The sequence below is a fragment of the Scleropages formosus genome, chromosome 10, assembly GCF_900964775.1.
Source record: "Scleropages formosus chromosome 10, fSclFor1.1, whole genome shotgun sequence".
Lineage (NCBI taxonomy): Eukaryota > Metazoa > Chordata > Actinopteri > Osteoglossiformes > Osteoglossidae > Scleropages > Scleropages formosus.
The window spans coordinates 3,450,039-3,466,576 of NC_041815.1; the positions used below are offsets into that span (position 1 = coordinate 3,450,039).

A 16,538-nucleotide genomic window follows, 5' to 3' on the forward strand; every position below is an offset into this window, starting at 1 on the left:
GGATGCCTCCTGGACGCCTCCCTGGGGAGGTGTTCCGGGCATGTCCCACTGGGAGGAGGCCTCGGGGCAGACCCAGGACACGTTGGAGAGACTATGTCTCCCGGCTGGCCTGGGAACGCCTTGGGGTTCCCCCAGAGGAACTGGAGGAGGTGTGCGGGGAGAGGGAAGTCTGGAGGACTCTGCTCGGACTGCTGCCCCCGCGACCCGGCCCCGGATAGCGGAGGAAGATGGATGGATGGATGGATGGATGACTATCGACCTGCAATGCAAAACAGCTCATTACTCTACCACTTATGCTTATTCTTTAGTTCTTGTAATTATCAAATGCTTTTGTTAAAAATATAACTCATCATGTATAGGAAAAATAATCTCATCAAATGGGATGTGGCTGAATATTCTATCCTGTATTTTTAGCTCTGTAGCAGACGCTCTCTGTCATTCACACACTATGGGTGAACCTGAACAGCATGTCTTTAGACTGTGGGAGGAAAACAGTGCACACAGAGGAAACCCATACAGACACAAGGAGAACATGCAAACTCCACACAGACTGGGTGGGGTTCAAACCCATGTCCTTTCACACCACCCAGGCACTCTGAGATAGCAGCACTATTTGCTTACCTGGAAGTGCAGTGGTCACAGGTTCTCCCTTGGGGCCTGAAAGGTTGCGGGTTCAGTATACACCTCCAGCTTTAAGGAAGGTATTTACCCTAAATTTCTCCAGTAAAATGCAACAGCTGTATGAATGGGTAAATTGTTGCAAGTACCTTAACATTGTAAGTCTCTGGGGTGGCATGGTGGCACAGCAAGTAGCACTGCTGTCTTACAGCACCTGGGTAGCGTAAGAGAATGTGGGTTTGATCCCTGCTCAGTCTGTGTGGAGTTTGCATGTTGTCTCCGTGGGTTTGCTCTGGTATTCATATTCTTTATTAAGCACAAGGTGTGGTGGTGCAGTGGGTTGGACCGCGATCCTGCTTTCTGGTGGGTCTGGGGTTCGAGTCCCGCTTGGGGTGCCTTGTGACGGACTGGCGTCCCGTCCTGGGTGTGTCCCCTCTCCCTCCGGCCTTACGCGCTGTGTTACCAGGTAGGCTCTGGCTCCCCGTGACCCCGTATGGGACAAGCGGTTCAGAAAATGTGTGTGTGTGTGTGTGTGTATTAAGCACAAACTATCCAATTTGTGAGATGCACAGTAAAGTGATTTTCAAAAATCAAAATAAATGAGCTGTAGTTGGGGGGGAAAAAAAAAATTGAAAATGTTTAAATGGCATATTTAAAAAATAACTATGTGGGAACAAACATCATAATTTGTGTTACTTACATTTCTATTTTTCTCTACCTTTTTATAGCCTTCTGCAGGTTAGTTGAATTGCATCTCATCATAAATATTGCCACATGTGAGATTTAAAAATTATTATGTTTAACTTTTGTTTGATATAATTTATTCTCTTAAAATTAATATCTAATAAAACATAAAATCAGTAACAACTTTTAGATTCAAATTTAATGCTTAGAAAGTACTCATAAACATCAGTTTTTTGTTTGTGTTTTTGTATGTATTGCTCAGCAAAGTCACAGTACAGAATAAGAGAATACATACTGTTTACAAAAAAAATGAAAATAGACAAAAAAAAAACAAAAATATTTAAGAAAAAAATACTTCTTTGCCACAGGCCTCATTTCAGAAGACTCCAGTTCAACATGTCTGTTGGAAATCAGACATCGGTGACCGAGTTTTTTATTGTGGGTTTCCCTGGACTTCAGCAAAATTACTATCGTCTGATTGCATCTATTTTTGTCTTGGTCTACATGTGCACTTTAGTGGGAAATGCAGCATTTCTTCTTCTATTTGTAACAGACCGGAGCCTCCAGAAACCCATGTATTTTATCATTTTAAACCTGGTTCTATCTGATGTGCTGTTCAGCACCACCACTTTACCAAAGATCATTGCCAGGTACTGGTTTAAGGCAGGAACCATTTCATTCACTGCTTGCTTTCTACTAATGTTCTTTGTACATTTTTTTGGAACGTTAAACTCATATGTATTATTAATAATGGCATTAGATAGATATGTGGCAATTTGTTACCCTTTGAGATACCCTACAATAATGACAAATACCACTATTTTAATTACTAGCATCACTTCATGGGTGCTTTCAGTTGTAAGCCCAGTGATGATTGTAATTAGGGCATACCCCTTACCTTATTGCTCCTCCAACATAATCATTCAGTTTTACTGTGATCACACTTCAATCACAACACTGGCATGTACTGACAGGACTCCTTATGCTTTCCCAGCTTTTGTTTTTGATATGGTTGTGTTACTTGTACCACTTGCCTTTATTGTATTCTCTTACTGTGCCATCATTGTAGCAGTACTTCGAATTGCCAATAGTCAAGGTCGCCTTAAAACCCTTTCCACCTGTAGTCCCCAGCTAGTCGTAATTGCCCTCTACTTCCTTCCACGGTGCTTTGTGTATCTTGCGAGCAATGTGGGAATAACATTCAGTACAGATTTGCGCATTGCCATAATCATGTTATACAGTCTGCTCCCCCCTATGGTCAATCCACTCGTTTACTGTTTAAGGACTAAAGAAGTGAAGGAGGTACTGATCAAAAATCTCCAGAGACAAAAAGGGAATATAGGAAACGTAAAGATGCTTGCCACTTAATCAAAAAATGGTTTACTGTGTTTTTCATAAAAAATTAACGCATTTATGAAATAGGTGATGAAATTAAAGAAAAAACTGTCCTTTCCTGATAAAGTAATTGTTTACTGAGTTGGCTCATTAATCTTTTTTTATGAAAGCACTTATCCTTGCAAGAATTTCGGTGACAACAGGATGTGCAGGTCATACCTGATTGCTCTTTCTCTGGACATGACCTCTAACTTCTACTATGTAATCCTAAGGTGTTCTCAAGATGCATATAAGATATAACCTCTTCACTGTGTGCTGGATTTAAAGCCTCTTTATAGAGCGATATCCCAATGTACTTCTCACGGGAGGTACTCAGATGAAATACAACATATTCCCAAACCACATTAACTGGTCCATCTCAATTTGGAATGACTCTCAAGGTTTACAGATGGAATGAAGCATGACCTATCTGGAATCATGATCTTCCATATCTGGAATTGCTGACCTTCAATCTGACCTTATCACTGTCAGTTCTAAAACTCTCTATTTATTACTAAAGATCATGGTCTGATGAGGCTAACAGGACCACGTCATCTAAAAACAGCAGTAATGCAGTTCTGATATCACAAAACTGGACACTCCATAAAACCTGACTTCATGTTCATATCCTTGATAGTACCAGAATTTGTGTTTTGAACTTACATTTACTCACTTAGCAGACGCTTTTGTTCAAAGCGACTTACAACAGATACTATGTAGTGTTACTAGCCCACACACCTTATTCACCAAGGTGACTACATTGCTAGATACACTACTTCCAAGGGGTTACTCATCTGTGCATCAGTGAAACACACTCACTCTGTGACACTCACACACACTATGGGGGAACCTGAACAGCATGTCTTTGGACTGTGGGACAAAACCCCACACAGACACAGGAAGAACATGCAAACTCCATACAGACTGAGCGGGGATCAAACCCACGTTTTCTCACACCACCCAGGCACTGTGAGACAGCAGTGCTACTCACTGTACCACCATGCTGCTCAACTTGAGAGGAAAATGTAATAAAGAACCGTAAAATCTCACTTGAAACACTGTATGAGCCAGTGCAGTGCAATTCAAATTAAACCCCTTAGAGAAGTTGTGCCAGATGACTGATTTCCTTCCCATGATGTATGGCATCTTCTGCACATGTTGTAGGAGATACATCTGTTTTGAATCAATTCCCCCCCCCCCCCCCCCCCCATCTTCTATAACATGTGTTACATTATCATAATCACCTTTGTATTCCCTATCCATTTCATATGCAGCTACTCGTGCAATGAGTACTGGCAAAAATGGTGGTATCAGACAAATGGTGCTCAGTTTTCCACAACTACTATTGTTCTGTTTAGGGTTGCAGGCATCCAGAGCCTATTCCAGAGTAACTAGGGGGTTACAGCAAGAATGGGATGCCAGTGCATTGCAGGGTAGCCATATGCTTACACATTCACTCACTATGGGAAATTTAGTGTCTCCACTTCACATGAACTACATGTCTTTGGACTGAGGAAAGAAACTAGAGTGCCTAAAGGAAACCCATGCAGACACAGGGAGAACACAAAAGGTCACACAGACTAAGCTGGATTCAGATCTACACACAAACATTTTAGGCGTTATTAGGCATCAGTGCTACTCACAGTGCCACCATGCTACCCGCTTTTGAGAAGAGCAACTGCTAATTGAATACTCATGCCTCCCATAACAGTCCCATACAATGAAAACCCTTTAAAGTGGCTTGTGATAATGCAAATTCTTTTCTTCTTAAAACAGGCTACTTATAATTCAGTAGAATGGTATTTGTATTTGTTGTGGTTATTTTACATTGCATGAACCTGAAAAACAAGTAAGAGCAAACTAGACACAAATGCATGCAGGTAGCCTCACACAGGTGATTCATCACAATACAACAACTGGGTTATCATTTTAGTGATGAGTTGTCAAGAGTGATTAGTCAACACAATAACAAAGTAAAAATGGAGTAAATGACAGAACATAGTAAAGTCTTTGAAATATGTAAAGTTCATAAACTGTATGAAAATGATTTCAAGTCAAAAATAAAGTCATTTTTCTATGTGATCATAATATTTGTTTGCATTTACTTGGACAGCAGACACTTCTCTTCAAAGCGATATACAGTAATTATTATCTTGAATTTTGCTGACACATTTGTCTTTGAATGCTAGATACACGGCAATAAACAACTGTCTACACATTTATGGAGATTGTGCAGTCCAGAGACATGCTGTTCAGGTTCCCCTATAGTGTGTGAATGACACAGAGAGAGTTTGTGTGTTCCATTGATGCATGGATGAGTGACCCATTGTAAGTTATGTATCTAGCAGTGTAAGTCACCTTGGTGAATAAGGTATGTAGGCTGATAACACTACATAGTAACCATTGTAAGTTGTTCTGGAGAAAAGCATCTGCTAAGTGAATAATGTAAATATAAATAAATGTAAATGTAAATGTAGCAGTGTAGTGTATCACACTGATTCTCTCCCTCTCTCTCCATATAAAGGATAAGGCAGGATTTGGCATGTTTCTTCTGTAATGGATAATTCAAAGCGACGGGTTCACAAAGTGTTCTTAGTCATATATACAGTACAAAATATACAAGTGAAAGTACTTGGTTTAACGAATGTAACTTGGGGTACAGTTATTTTTGCATCTGCACTACTTCCATTTTTGTACTACTCACATGATTTCCTCCAAACCAACATACGGAGCTGGTAATTACACACCTATTATGTCAGATAAAAAAGACTGGTTCTTATTTAATAATATTGTGGTAAAACTAAGAGACACAGGGGGTTCACATACTTTCAAGCAGCACTGTACATACACACATTTAAATGTTCATGGGGGTATGATGCTGCAGCAGGTAATAGTAGTGCCTCGGCACTCCTGGGCTGTGGTTTCAGATCTGCGGTTCATATTAGGTTTTATCTGGGTGGGGTTTTGTGTGTATCCTCCCAGAGTCTAAACTCATGCAGTGAACAAAACAGCATTGAACCACTTCCATACCCTTTCATATCACAAAATTAATGTATGTGTTTGCCAAGAATCAGCTTCAACGCATTTGCTGTAGTTCACTTCTTGAATAATGTAAAGAACACAATCCAGTTGCATAGAACTTTTAATTTCATATTGTGAAGCAGTTTCTTAAAGTGTGCGTTAACACTAAGGCTTGGTGATAGTAGGCTTCATTGTCCTGTAAATGAATTTTCAGCCCTGCATCTGCTTTTTGTTCATTAAGGTAAATATAGAGCTCTATATTCCTTACTTCTAGCTGAAAGCAGTTGGCTTTGTAAGGGGACTATGGTGTTGAGAGTGGTGCAAGTCATGGTTAAGTATCTTACTCGAGGGTATTGCAGAAGGAGTGAAGACTGGAACTAGAGATCTTCAGATAGGAAGTAAACAGCCCAAACCATTGCACAGTCCTGTTGCCCTCTGCAACGCGCTCTCATTACAGGTGATGTTTTTTAATTATCATGGTAATTCTCAAATGCCATGAATCCCTTAAGATTAGTTGTGCATTATGCAAATAATAATGTGAGGTAGGAATCAGAGAGCTCAAATCCTTGATGCTATACATCCCAGCATTTAAATATTGGTTAATACACAGCAAGCCTCAGAGAACAGCTCAGGGTGTGCGTTTTTTTGTGCCTGTGGCAGATTGTTAGAGCAGGTAAGAACGATACTTCGAAGGCAGATGAAAAAATGATCCCATGTATTAATAGGACAAGATAAAGGCGCAATTTCACTGTAATTGAAAAAATTTCACATTCTGAAATTGTAATAATCAAATAAAATCAATTGAATCGATAATAAAATGACAGATATCAATTCCACAATTGTTTTATGAATAATTCTCATGTATACATCTGTCAATATGCCTGAATTGTTTGTCACAGCTAAACAAAATCATTTTTAGTTCTATTAGTGGAGTAACTGAATGTTACTGTAATGTAATTCTTCAAGTGCATGAAATAATTTAATTCTTGTTCCAGTTACTCAGATATTGTTATCAACCGTGTGTTAAATGACCATTTGAACAAATGCACAATTTCAAATTGTGAAAGTTAATTACTGTTAAATGTGTTGAATGAAATGTTTCAGCATTTTAAATTAATGTTTTTTTTCCTCTTTTCTTGATGCTTTGCAGTCAGCGTTGCTTTTGGTTTGTCATGCCGTACACCAATGCAAGTACCATAACCGAGTTTTTGTTGATGGGGTTCCCTGGACTCCAATCCTGGTACTATGGGCCAGTGGCAGGACTTTTCCTTGTTGTCTATCTGGCCATTTTATCAGGGAATGGGTTCCTTTTAGTTTTTGTGGGCACTGAGAGAAGTCTTCAAAAACCTACATACCTCATATTTTGTAATCTGGCCATTTCAGACATTGCCTTTGCTACCACTACTTTGCCCAAAGCCATTGCCCGATATTGGGTAGAAGACCAAATCATCTCTTTTAATGGCTGTTTCCTTCAGATGTTTATGGTCCATTTGTTGGGATCAATCAATTCTTTTCTTCTCATGATAATGGCTCTTGATCGTTACATAGCCATATGCAGTCCCCTTAGATACCAGACACTGATTAAAAACTCTTCAGTACTGATCTTGTGTGGCCTCTCCTGGCTTATACCATCAATCTGGATGATTATTATTGTTGTACAGGCCTACTTTCTTTCATACTGCAACTCTAACAAAATTTTCCAGTGTTACTGTGATCATATTGGAATAGTGGGACTAGCATGTGAAAATACTTGGAAGGTCCAAACTGTAGCATATGTTGCAGCCATGACTCTATTGTTAGGTCCACTCACATTTATATTATTTTCTTACATTTCCATTATTATCACTGTAATGAAAATAGCACATTTGGAGGGTAGATACAAAACCTTCTCTACTTGTAGTCCTCAGCTTTTTGTCATATGCCTCTATTATGTCCCCCGTTGTTTTAATTATCTGGCCAACCGCGTTGGCTTCAACTTCAGTGCAGAAGTACGGATTGTTATGATCCTGCTTTACAGCCTCTTTCCTCCAGTGGTCAACCCTTTGATATATTGCTTCAGAACTAAAGAAATTAAGGAGTTATTGAGCAAAAAGTTTAAAGCAAGAAGGACAGGGTTTTGAGTAGGCTGTAGCTATAACTAGCAAACTTAAGGACTTATAAATAAGTCTGGCTCAAAGTAAGGCTCTCGGTTACATAACTGTGAAGTGAAAAAGGTTATTCCAAAACAGCATAGTCTAGTCCTAACACAGCACAGAATGATTTTTAATTATTAACTACTCCATCTCTACTCCAGGTCGATCCCTCTTCCTGAGATTTTGGTGGTCTGGAGTCTATCTTAGAAACCGACTGTCTCTACGCCACTCCTCTGCATTGCCTATATATTGTATTGAGGTCAGGTGATAGAAGGTGACAATGTTCAATCCAGATTGTGGGTGTGTTGTTTTTAGTAAATTGTAGAAAAGGTAACTTACCTAAATCAATGGCAATTTTCAAAAGGTTGGGAGAGATGTTCTACAGAAAGAAAAAAAAAAAAAAACTGACAGTGTATAATGCAATTGTTTTAACACACTTTTAACAGAGTTTCAAACAAAATGTATTTTCATCATTGATTATAATGTGAATGGAATTAGATTACATTTTCCCATCATCATCACTGCTGTTTTGCCATCAGTTTTTTCAGTCTTTTAAAGTTTTACTCACTTATTTAACTGAATGTCAAATGTAGCATTTCAGGTTGAGTACCTTGCTCAAGAAAGAACTTTCTGTAGTACAGCTGAGAAATTTACACACACACACACACACACACACACACACACACACACACACACACACACACACACACACACACAGTCTGAACTGCTTGTCCCATACGGGGCCGCGGGGAGCCGGAGCCTAAGACAACAACACAGGGCAAAAGGCCAGAGGGGGAGGGGACACACCCAGGACCGGACGCCAGTCCATCGCAAGGCACCCAAGGAGGACTCGAGCCCCAGACCCACCGGAGAGCAGGCCCTGGTCCAACCCACTGCACCACCACACCCCAGCAAGAAATTTACTTTACGCTAGTTAACTCTAGGGAAAAAAAAAAAAAGCAACTGTACAATGAGGTCAAATCATTAACAGATTTGGAAAGGCATAAATTAAGGAACAAAATTTTCCGTCTTCATTGTGCTGTTCCTTTAATAAAACCAACAAAGTCAATTATTTTGCGTTTTCCACTTTCTGTCAGATCTATTTTTCTACACTATTCAGTTTCTTTACTAACTGAATCTCACAACAAGCACAACTAAAAAAATCTTTCTATTGCTCTGCTCTCATGTTCCACCATATATTGTTTTTTTAACAAAACATCAATATACATTCCATATAATAACTTCCTTACATCTGAAATTAATGTAAATAAAGAAAATGCTTCAAAATTAAAAATATAAAAATGTGAAGAGGTGCAATAAAAACTTTGAAATTTATTACATTTTGGTTACTAAGACATTGAAAGACAGATTGTTCTAGCTACAGTGGTGCTAATTTACAGACCAAATGCGCATACAAATAAATATACTTTATATATAAAATGTAAGCTGTATAGTATGTTGCAATGTGAAATGTAAAATGGCAAGCTGAAAAACACTTGAGAAGTATCTCAGTTTCTCTAGTCTTTATATATATCCATGAATAATCATCATCAGAAGAAACAACCCAGCTCAAATGGCGTCTGTCCATCAAATTTGACCTATTTGCTTGTATTACACAATATAAACAACTGTTTTACTTACTTTTTAATGAGTGAATCAATGAATAAGCTTTATTGCCAAGCATGTTTACACATACAAGGAATTTGTCTTGGTGACAGGAACTTCCACAGCACAGACAGAATGACAGTGACAAGACACAGATAATAAAAGTAGAGTGGGCTAATAAAAGATTAAAAGATATATATAGTGGCTGGATAGTGTAGTGGTAAGATCGCAGCCTTTCACATAGGAAACTGGGGTTTGAATCCTGGTCATGGCCCCCCTACCTACAGTAGGGGGGTCCTTAGGCAACACCTCCTTATGCTTGGCTCTGCCTACTTTGGATATGAGAGTGAAACAAACAAAGAGGGTCATGCTGGCTCAGATGTTGGGGAACCAGGACATACTGATGGTGGACTCCTGGACAAGAGATGAGAATAGGGAACTGTTATGGCTGATTACCAAGACCAAGTGAAGTACCTACTGAAAGTCTACTAGAAGATGTGAATGCAGCACTATGAACAATCCCTACTGTGACCATCACTGACACCAACCAGCTGATGTACAACAGAGATGCTTGTATACAAGATGAATACCAAGCATAAGAAGCAGTATCCTTAATGGAAAAGAAGGCTAGAGGCCAAGATCAAGGCAGCATGAAGGGAAGTTAACCAGCTATTGGAACTGCAGAAAGGTGTGATGAAGACCCTGCCTAAGAAGTACAGCAAGCTGTCTATACCTGAGGCCTTAGAAACTGCCAAGCAAAGACTCACAGCTAACTGCCTGAAGAGGTACACAAGAGAGATAGAGGGCAGAAGAATAAACCAGATGTTCTCCACAGAACCATCCAAAGTGTACTCTCAGTGGCAGGGTAATAACATGAGAGTGGACCCACCAAGGTTGGAGACTGAGCAATACTGTAAAAACATATGGGAGAAGGAGGCATCACACAACAACAAAGCCCAGTGGTTAGTGGATCTAAGAGCAGACCATAGCAACCTCCCTGAACAAGATCCAGTAACCATCACAGTGGCAGACATCCAAGAAAGAGTCTCAAGTATGAAGAACTGGACAGCACCAGGCCCTGATGTGATCCATGTCTTTTGGCTAAAGAAGCTAACTGCACTCCATGAGCGCCTGGCAACACAAATGAACCAGCTGCTAATAGATGGGACCCACCCTGAATGGTTAACAGAAGGCCGGACAGTCGTGATCCTGAAGGACCCCCAGAAAGCAGCAGTCCCATCCAGCTATCGCCTGATAACCTGCCTCTGCACAACATGGAAGCTGCTCTCAGGTATCATAGTGGCTAAGATGAACAGGTATATGGCTCAATACATGAGTGAGGCCCAGAAAGGAATTGGTAGAAACACCACAGGAGCAAAACACCAGCTACTGGTAGACAGAACAGTCACTTGAGACAGCAAGACCAGACAGACCAACCTGTGCACCGCCTGGATTGACTACAAGAAAGCCTATGTCTCGATGCCTCACTCATGGATCCTGGAATGCTTAGAACTATACAAGATCAACAGGACACTAAGAGCCTTCATCAGGAACTCAAGGGGGCAGTGGAAAACAACCCTAGAGGCCAACTCCAAGCAAATTGCGCAAGTCACCGTCAAGTGCGGCATCTACCAAGGAGATGCATTGTCCCCATTGCTGTTTTACATAGGCCTGAACCCCCTCAGCCAGATCATCACCAAGACTGGCTATGGATACCGACTACGGAATGGAGTAAACATCAGTCACCTCCTCTACATGGATGACATCAAGCTGTATGCCAAGAGTGAACGAGACATCGATTCCCTGATCCACACCACCAGGATCTACAGCAATGACATCGGAATGTCATTCGGGCTGGATAAGTGTAGCCGGATGGTAACAAAGAGAGAGAAGGTAGTCAGAACTGAGGGGATTGTACTACCAGAAGGCAACATAGCAGATGTTGAGGACAGCTACAAGTACCTTGGAATCCCGCAGGCGCATGGGAATCATGAAGAGGCCGCAAGGAAAGCAGCAACCGCCAAATACCTGCAGAGAGTAAGGCAAGTCCTGAGAAGTCAGCTGAATGGAAAGAACAAGGTCCGGGCTATCAACACCTACGCCCTGCCGGTCATCAGATACCCCGCTGGCATAATAAGCTGGCCAAAAAAGGAGATTTAAGCCACTGACATCAAGACAAGGAAGCTCCTGACAATGCATGGAGGGTTTCATCCCAATTCCAGCACCCTGAGGCTGTACAGTAAGCGGAAAGAAGGAGGCCGAGGACTAGTGAGCGTCAGAGCCACTATCCAGGATGAAACAACAAAGATCCTTGACTACATCAGGACGATGGCCCCGACTGATGAGATACTTAGTGAATACCTCAGGCAGCAGAAACCTGGGAAGGAGGACGAGGAAGAACAGGAACCATCATGGAAGGACAAACCCCTACACGGTATGTACCACCGGCAGATTGAAGAAGTGGCTGATATCGAAAAATTGTACCAGTGGCTGGACAAAGCTTGACTGAAAGACAGCACAGAGGCACTAATCATAGCAGCACAGGAACAAGCTCTAAGTACAAGATCAATAGAGGCTGGGGTCTACCACACCAGGCAGGACCCCAGGTGCAGGCTGTGCAAAGATGCCCCTGAGACAATCCAGCACATAACAGCAGGGTGTAAGATGCTAGCGGGCAAGGCATACATGGAACGCCATAACCAAGTGGCTGGCATAGTGTACAGGAACATCTGTGCTGAGTATGGGCTGGAAGTCCCAAGATCAAAGTGGGATACACCCCCAAGGGTGGTCGAGAATGACCAAGCTAAGATCCTGTGGGACTTCCAGATCCAGACTGACAAACTGGTAATGGCTAACCAACCGGACATAGCAGTGGTGGACAAACAGAGGAAGAAAGCCGTAGTGATAGATGTCGCCATCCCAAGCGATGGCAACATCAGAAAGAAAGAACATGAGAAGCTTGAGAAATACCAAGGACTGAGAGAGGAGCTGGAAAAGATGTGGAAGGTGAAGGCAACAGTGGTCCCCGTGGTAATCAGAACACTTGGGGCTGTGACCCCTAAGCTGGGAGAGTGGCTCCAGCAGATCCCGGGAACAACATTCGAGATCTCTGTCCAGAAGAGCGCGGTCCTAGGAACAGCTAAGATACTGCGCAGAACCCTCAAGCTCCCAGGCCTCTGGTAGAGGACCCGAGTTTGAAGGAGTAAGACCGCCCGCTAAAAGGGGGCGAGTGGGGAGACTTTTTTTTATATATATAGCGAGAGAGAGAGTATAAAGTAGACAATATACAAAATAGACACTAGACATTATATGTTTGTACAGGTATGTTATATACAATGCAAGGGAAAGTAAATAAGAGATATGATGTGAAAAATAAATATAAATAGTGTTGTTTATTGCACCAGCTTACTCCCTAGGGGGCATTTAGCTGTTCATGAGGTAGATGGCCTGAGGAAAGAAACTTTTTCTGTGCCTGGCTGTCCTGGTGCTCAGTGCCCTGTAGCGCCGGCCAGACGGCAAAAGTTCAAAGAGTACGTGGCCTGGGTGCGAAGGGTCTAGAATGATTTTGCTAGCCATTTTTCTCACTCTACACAAGTACAATTCCTGGAGAGCAGGGTGGGGTGTGCTGATGATTTCTCCAGCCGTCCGGACTATCCCCTGTAATCTTCTGAGGTCTAATTTTGTAGCTGAGCAGAACCAGACAGTTATAGAGGTGCAGAGGACAGACTTCATGCTAACAAAAAATAAAAGGCTGATAATATCAATATTAACCAATTAACCAATATTATTGGTACACAGTTCCACTTGGATTAATTCAGAACATTGATAAAGCAATTTTGCCAGAGCTACTTTTAAGACATTGCTTGGATATTAATTTTTTCAAGATGTGTGCATGGAATATACAAAACACCATTCTTTACTGCCTGTTGATGCATATGTTGTTTGTTTATAATAAATTCCTATTGCTTATAACTTCAGATGCCCCACACACACACACTCTCAGAACCGCTTGTCCCATACGCGGTCGCAGAGCCTACCCGGTAACACAGGGCGTAAGACCAGAGGGGGAGGGGACACACCCAGAACGGGACGCCAGTCCGTCGCAAGGCACCCCAAGCGGGACTCGAACCCCAGACCCACCGGAAAGCAGGACTGTGGTCCACGCCACCACGCCACCACGCCACCACACCCCCACTTCAGATGCCCCACTTTTTTGAAATTACTGGCTTCCTTGTCATACAGTACAGAGATTAGCTATACTGCTGCATTATGGAATTTTCATGGCCCTAAATCAAATCTGCAAAGAGTAAAGCAAACAAGTGAGTTAATGGTGAATCTAAGTGGACAGTTTACTAACGATGAAAAAAGGTAAAATCTGGTGGTATGGCCTCTACAAGTGGCTACTGATGCAGTCTTTGAGGGCCATAAGGACAACCCTTTCAAATAGATTCCAAAATATCAAAAAGGTCCCTGTGAAAATCTGAAACAGGGACCTAATATGTCATGGGTGAGCATCCAAGATCACTCCTATGGTCCATATCCATCCCAGTGAACTATTTAAGCCCCTTGAAAGTTAGCACCATTTTATGGATTTCAGAAGATGATGACCAACTGCCATGATGGATGCTTTTCTCCAAAGTGACTTCCAGTGAACTCTGTGTAGTATCAGCCAACACACCTTATTCACCAAGGCAACTTACACTGCTAGATATATTACTTATAATGGATCACTCATCCGTACATCAGTGGTTCACTCTTTCTCTGAAATGAAGGGTAAAGCGCATACAATGTAAACAAGATATGAAGTGGTTCAAACTCTTTATAAGTCAGCAAAAGGGTGTGAGGTAGTGTCCACAGTGAAGAGTTGAACAGTGTCAGCTGAGACAGTGTTTAAGAAATGATGGAATCCGTGTTTCATGTATCCTGAATGTTTTGTTAGATGGTGCGCTTAGATGTTGTGTATCATGTAATATGTACTGCTTAGTTGCACCTGCTGATATTGTTGACAATTTCATCTGCTTGAAATGTGTGACAAATAGTGACTTGGTGTGGGAAGAATGTGATTTAGAAAGGTGAATTAAAAATTCATTTCTATTTGAGAGATGGAGACTTTGCTGGACTCAATGTGTCCTGTTGCCTCTGGTGTTGAACTCTGTCAGTTACAGCCCCCAGTACAGTTAATGAGAAGCTGGGTACCCTGAACTGGTCTCATTGTGACTGGATTACTGTAAGAAGGAAGGTGAGTAAAGCTAAACCTAAACCATAGGTTTCTGGTTCTCCTGTCTGAACCCAAAAAAGATATTAGTAGTTACTTAGTAGTTTTTCCTGCTGAGCATGCTGATAGGAATGTGCTTATTTTTGGAGATTTGGCTGTTCAGGGGCTTGGGAATCAAAGTGTTAATGTGGTTTTCTACATGCACCTGTGTCTGATATTAAGGCTTGTGTCCATTCCTTAGTTGAAAATGCAGTGTCAGCTCTAATGGTGCATATTGGCAGTAATGATCTGTTACCAGCAGTCTGAGGTGTTGGAGTTGCTTTTTGTGTAATAAAGCAGAAGGAAGTGTCATATTCTACATTTACATTTACATTTATTCACTTAGCAGACGTTTTTCTCCAAAGCGACTTACACTGGATAATATGCAGTGTTACTAGCCCACACACCTTATTCACCAAGGTGACTTACACTGCTAGATACGTTACTTACAATGGGTCACTCATCCATACATCAGTGGAACACACTCTCTCTGTGTCACTCACATACTATTCTAATAGTCTGGTCTTTTACTGAGACTGTTCATAAAGGACAATCTACAGTAGATTGATGTTCTTTAACAAATGGTTGGAGAGGTGGTATTGCTCTAATTGCATATTCTTTGTTAACTGGGATGACTTTTGGGAAAGACCTGGGTTTTTCAGGCATGATGGTGTACACCCCAACTGGAGGGGTTTGTCTGTACTGTCCTAGAACTTGGCCTGTAAGGTGCAGGATTGACTTTTGGGCCTTAGTACTACAAATGGAAGTGGTAATTGCAGCCAAAAAACAAACCATAAAACCACGGTGCTTAACTAGGTTCGGCGATTGGTGCACTCATGACAGTAATGTAAACATAAATTTAAAAAATACACTCAACTTAGCACTGCTGTCAAAATAGTCTAAAATACTGACTGTTAAATATCCAGTTAAGAAAAGCTGCTTTGGTTAACAATCTAATAGGTTACAAGTCCAGTCTTTCTTAATGAAACATGACTCAGTAAGTCCAACAATTCTGCTAATGGAAGTCGCTCTAGACGGGTGTAACTTCCCTAAATCTCACCATCTACCTCGTGGAGGAGTCGGCATTCTTAATGGATTACAAATAACTCCCATAAATTCTGATAATTTCAGAATCAGAAGGAGCTTTATTGCCAAGTATGTTCACACGTACAAGGAATTTGTCTTGGTGACAGAAACTTCCACAGCACAGACAGAATGACAGTGACAAGACACAGATGAGAAGATAGAATATGTGAATGAAGGATCAAAAAATATATAAAAATATAAAGTACCCAATATACAAAAAGAGTCACTAGACATTGTATGTATGTACAGGTATGTTCTATACAGATGCAAGGGAGTGTGAGTAAGAGATATTATGTGATAAATTGTTATAAATATAAATATAAATAGCATTGTGTATTGCACTGGTTTACTCTCTAGGGGGGATTTAGCTGTTCATGAGGTAGATGGCCTGAGGAAAGAAACTTTTCTTGTGCCTGGCTGTCCTGGTGCTCAGTGCTCTGTAGCGCCGGCCAGATGGCAAAGGTTCGAAGAGGAAGTGACCTGGATGTGAGGGGTCTAGAATGATTTTGCTAGCCCTTTTACTGCTAGCCCTTTTAGCTGATGTGGTGTATTGGTTGGTTGTTGGTGGTTGGGGTGGGTTTTTTGTGGGTGGAGTCGCTGGGATGGCACTGTGGGCATGGAGGGGGGTGGGTCTGGGACGCCAGATCTCGCCGTTGAGCCTTCTGGAGGTGTCGTGGGCTCAATTCAATGAAACATCAAACGAAGGAAGGTGCCCACTTGACAACCCCAATGAAGTGCACGCGGTGGCTCCCGGCAAGGAGGAT

At 41.5% G+C, this 16,538-nt stretch overlaps 1 protein-coding gene across 1 annotated transcript; it reads left to right on the forward strand.

The window, feature by feature from the left end:
* Positions 1 to 1,698: 1,698 nt before the first annotated feature.
* LOC108922687 (adenosine receptor A2a-like) lies at positions 1,699 to 7,817 on the forward strand. Its single transcript, XM_029255509.1, has 2 exons — positions 1,699 to 2,649; positions 6,852 to 7,817. Exons 1-2 carry the CDS (start codon positions 1,699 to 1,701, stop codon positions 7,815 to 7,817), a joined length of 1,917 nt encoding a protein of 638 aa, XP_029111342.1.
* The last annotated feature ends 8,721 nt before the right edge of the window (positions 7,818 to 16,538 follow it).

What these genes read in the sequence shown, in the direction of transcription:
- LOC108922687 (XM_029255509.1), top strand. Translation starts at nt 1,699, where the DNA reads ATGTCTGTTGGAAATCAGACATCGGTGACCGAGTTTTTTATTGTGGGT. An exon ending in AAAAAGGGAATATAGGAAAC is followed by an intron (nt 2,650 to 6,851) that starts GTAAAGATGCTT and finishes CTTTGCAGTCAG; the next exon opens with CGTTGCTTTTGGTTTGTCAT.